This window comes from Cebus imitator, unplaced genomic scaffold (genome assembly GCF_001604975.1).
Source record: "Cebus imitator isolate Cc_AM_T3 unplaced genomic scaffold, Cebus_imitator-1.0 Scaffold96, whole genome shotgun sequence".
In the NCBI taxonomy this organism is placed as follows: domain Eukaryota; kingdom Metazoa; phylum Chordata; class Mammalia; order Primates; family Cebidae; genus Cebus; species Cebus imitator.
Genome location: NW_016107411.1, coordinates 939575 through 944359, shown reverse-complemented (window position 1 = coordinate 944359; position 4785 = coordinate 939575). Strand labels below are relative to the sequence as shown.

At 38.5% G+C, this 4785-nt stretch overlaps 1 protein-coding gene across 9 annotated transcripts in view; it reads right to left on the bottom strand.

Moving 5' to 3' along the window:
- Positions 1-459: 459 nt before the first annotated feature.
- Positions 460-4785, bottom strand: part of ENOX1 (ecto-NOX disulfide-thiol exchanger 1) — a 619238-nt gene continuing 614912 nt past the window's right edge. For 8 of the 9 annotated variants that reach the window (XM_037741173.1, XM_017536114.2, XM_037741174.1 and 5 more), the window contains one exon: positions 523-1425. In XM_037741173.1, coding sequence (XP_037597101.1) covers positions 1294-1425 — 132 coding nt within the window. In that variant the 3' untranslated portion in view covers positions 523-1293. Of the gene's footprint in view, positions 1426-4785 lie in introns of all 9 variants that reach the window. The other variant, XM_037741175.1, reaches the window with a different exon arrangement.

The following is a 4785-nucleotide window of genomic DNA, read 5'->3' as shown; positions in this document are numbered from 1 at the left end:
TCCCATTTGTTATTAAAATAAAGAGGGGAAGCCCTAAAGAGGGGAAGCCCAAATTCTATCTAAATTGTTGGTCCAAGTGTGGATCCCTTAATTTCTTTTCTAATGTGTTTCTAGTAAACATACAAATGCATAAATCCAAGAGTTAATGAGATTAATGGACTACTTTGTAACTGCCCAGGAGAACACAAAACAAAGGTAAAATTTGTTTATTATTTGTGGATGCTATGTCCTACTATTTAAAAAAATCTCTAATGCTATATACTAATGCTGTATAATCTCTTCATGGTAATTTCCACTCCACAATTTTTATATATTCCTATCTGAAATAATGTCTTATCTCTTCATGTCACTTATGTATTTAATCATTTTCAAATGGTAGGATATGAGATGGGACCAAATAATGAGAAAAAGATTTCTTGAGAGAAATAAAATATGTCAAAGAATAATTTGTAAAACCAATATGGTAGAAGTCATATTTATTGAAAAAAATTAATATCTTTGCTATAAAATTTGTAACAGGAATATTTACTGAATGTTTATTTTGATGCATAAACCTGAATGTTACATACCAAGTACAAGACAATAACACTAGTTTTTCCTTTATTTACACTTTATGAAAATTGTTATGCAGTCCATGTTAAAAGAACTTATGATGGAGAATTGTTACATTAGAAAAATAATATTCTTGATAAAGCATTCTCAATGTGTCCAATCATATTTTCTGCCTCTTCAATAAGGCAAAAGTCCCTGGAACAGCATATAACTTAATTTACAAAATACAATAACTGTTTAGACACATATTCAAGTTTTCTTTTGGTATGATTTTCCCTTACTGTAAAATTATTTTTTTCTTTTTTTTTTTTTTTTTTTTTTACTAAAACAGAAAGACTTTCAGGAAAATGTCATTTAATGATTTCAGCTATACATTACATATACAACTCTGTAGCCTAGCAACAATCATCGCTACACCATCATTAACTTTAAATATTTTGCTTGGTGAGCTATTCTCAAATGTAGCATATTTTACGATTTTGCCATTATGACTGTGGAATCATTGTTTGGTTTTCATAGGAAACAGATCTGTCACAATATGAAGCTTTGTTTATTTTAAGGAACTGGTACACAATTACATTTCCACTCACAAGAGAACACCACAGATATAACTAAAGGCAAGCTTTGATGTCTCCACAAAGGTTGCGTGCTGGACCAATCCCACACCTCCTGCTCCCCCAGTTGCACAGCCCTGGCCAGGTTCACATGGTTTCATTTCCAGAGATGTTTTGCTCTTCACAGTTAGGTAGTTTTAATTCCTTCAAAGGCACACAATTTCCATCTTTTTTCCAGCGTGGCTCCCACGCCTGTGAATTCCTGTTTGAACATGCGTGGCAGCCTCATCAAAAGCATTTCTATTTCATTTGCAGATATCTGTTAGAAAGGAAGAAAAGTTACTTTGGGGAAAGGAACTCATCTTAAAGGAGGAATGGATTGGGGAAGGATGAGCTTTTCCAGTGATATAAACAACATTTAGTTTTCTACGGGGCTGTCAGGGGATGTCCTTATAGAAGGACCATTCAGAAGTACTGAATGTGATTATCCCATCTCCCGAGCAGCTGGCAGGGTGGGGCATGAGTTGGATGGGTGGCAAGTGCCAAGTTCACCCTTCATATGGATGGCTACCTTACTGGCAGCATCATGCCTGAGCAGCCCTCCTTGATATAAAAGGAGATGGGGAGGGAATTTAAGAGGGCTCAGAGCAAATCCATCACCACTCCTGGAAAGCTACTAATGTCTTCATCATCATGTTTGAAGGATAGCAATTTTCTTTAATGCTGCCAGGAGCAGAGGACACTTGGGTGGATTTCTTGCCACCCAAATTTCTTTCTCTTCCTTAACTTTCACATGGACCAGAGACCATGAAGGTTTAGGAATGGAATCTAAATTCCAAAACCTATAACAAAACAAGTCTTGATATGCAGTCATAAAATCCAAGTATATTTTTTAATGCAACTTTTTTCTTCTCCCAATTTTTATACCAATAATTCATTTTATCCTAAAGAACAAATCAGCCACAATCCCTCGCTCTAACACAGTGATAGCTTTTGTTTTCATGGGTTAACATGCCAATCCATGTGTGTACATGTGGATTTTATATAGCAGTGTGGCCAATTTGGGCTCTGATACTGTTTGAACATCCCCAGAATTTAGGGTCTGATATTTGAATCCTGTACCGACCATTGTTACAAGTTAAATGACCCTTGCAAAGACAGTCTCTTTAAGCCTCAGCAAATGGGATATGTCTGTAGAGATATCATTTTAGAGTCTGCACTTTTCATCTAACAATATTAGGATTCATTTGAAAGCAACACCAAATAGACCAAGAAGTCAAATCAACTGTTCATTTACTGTTCTCATGGAAAAGACTTCATATGATATGTTCACTATTCTTGGGCCTGTAATACAAAACTTTAAATAGAGGCAGTCCTGAAAATTGAATTGAATTCTGAAGTTTTTTTTGGTGAATTATTTTGAAATCTGAATGCATTTCCCATAAACACCATATTAGAAGGATGGTTAGATTCCCAGGTCACCCGACAAAAGCCTGTGAGACAGATTATGTGAAGATTTGTAATAACTTTGAGAAGTACATTTTCTCTCAGTGAGCATTCTGCAAAGCACCTTCACCAGTGTTCTCATTTAATTCTCACAGCACTCCTGTGAGATTTGTGAGCAGTTATTACAATGCATCTCCACTTTATAGCTCAGAAAACTGTGTGAACTGCACAGGGTTAAGTGTCTTATCAAAGACAGAACTTGGGAAAGAACCTACAGTGCATGGCTTGGGGCCAGGGCCTTGAATGGTGTGCCTGAAGCACTTCCCATGGTTGTCAAAGGCCAGGGGTAAACAACCCAGGGGTGTTGGGAGGTCTTTCTCAGTAGCAGTCACCTGGGGCACTTGTTAAAAAAAAAATCAGATCTCCCAGCCAGCCTCTTCTCTGGAGACCCTGATTCGGCTGGTCTGGGGTCTAGCCCCTATAATCTATTTTTAACAACCATTCCAGATCATTCTTATTGTCAGGCATATTTGGGTTAAGTATGGGGACTTAAGCCAGACAAGCTTAGATTTTACTTTGGCTAGGCCTCAAGCTGTGTGACTTTGGGAAGATTACTTAATATTTATAATGCTCAGTTTCTTCAGGTGTGTAATAGAAGTCATATCTCTCAGAATAATTGTAAGGACTACGTGTAAAATGTAATACAGTGTCTGTTTATGGAATACTGATAGAAAATGACACTATTATCTAACCTTTTGTGGTACAGAGTTATATGTGGTCAAACATAGCTTTTCGTTGGTGCAGAAGACAGTTTTCTTTAAGCCTTATGAGACCAAGTTATCTTCTCAACAAGCTCCCTTCCTTTTGGAGGAGGACAGCACAAATCATCTATGGCAGTCTGTAGGTGCCAATTCAAGTGCCACCCCTGGCATGTCCTTCCCCAGATCCAAAAGAGGCTTTAGCAGAACAGACAGGCTGAGGTGCCCACCAGCACCTTGTTTCCAACGTAACTGCCATCTCCCTTGGAAATGAAGGGAAGAAGCCTGTGCTATTCCTTAGGAATGACAGAAAAAGCCAAGTTCTTGAGGGAAAAACAAATATCTGATTTAATGTGTAGGAAGCCAGCTGGGATCAGGAGAAGCAGTCCCACCCAGCAGCCTTACCTTACAGCTGGCTGTAAAAAGTATGACGACTTACAATTGCTGGGAAACCTTGCCGGACTCTTCTGAAAACACTATTTAATTCTGACACTCTCATAAGATAGGGAATAATTTACCTATAAGAAAACAAGCCCTGATTTTCTGCCAGGATGGCCAAATAAGAATAGCTCTGGTGCACAGTTCCCAGTGAGATCGATGCAGAAAGTGGGTTATCTCCGCATTTCCAACTGAGGTACTTGGTTCATTTTTTAATTTTTTATTGCATTTTAAGTTTTGGGATACATTTGAAGAACATGCAAGATAGTTGTAGGTACACACATGGCAGTGTGATTTGCTCCCTTCCTCCCCTTCACCTATATCTGGCATTTCTCTCCATGCTATCTCTCCCCAACTCCCCAACCCACACTGTCCCTCCCCTAATTCCCCCCAACAGACCCCAGTGTGTAGTGCTCCCCTCTTTGTGTCCATGTGTTCTCATTGTTCAACACCCACCTATGAGTGAGAACATGTGGTGTTTGATTTTCTGCTCTTGTGTCAGTTTGCTGAGAATGATGGTTTCCATATTCATCCATTCCCTACAAAGGACACAAACTCATCATTTTTTATGGCTGCATAGTATTCCATGGTGTACATGTGCCACATATTCCCTGTCCAGTCTATCATTGATGGGCATTTGGGTTGGTTCTAGGTCTTTACTATTGTAAACAGTGCTGCAATGAACATTCATGTGCATGTGTCCTTATAGTAGAACGATTTATAAACCTTTGGATATATACCCAGTAATGGGATTGCTGGGTCAAATGGAATTTCTATTTCTAGATCCTTAAGGAATCGCCACACTGTCTGTCTTCCACAATGGTTGAACTAATTTACACTCCCACCAACAGTGTAAAAGTGTTCCTATTTCTCCACATCCTCTCCAGCATCTGTTGTCTCTAGATTTTTTAATGGTCGCCATTCGAACTGGCATGAGATGGTATCTCAATGTAGTTTTGATTTGCATTTCTCTAATGACCAGTGATGATGAGCATTTTTTTCATATGTTTGCTGGCCTGATGTATGTCTTCTTTTGT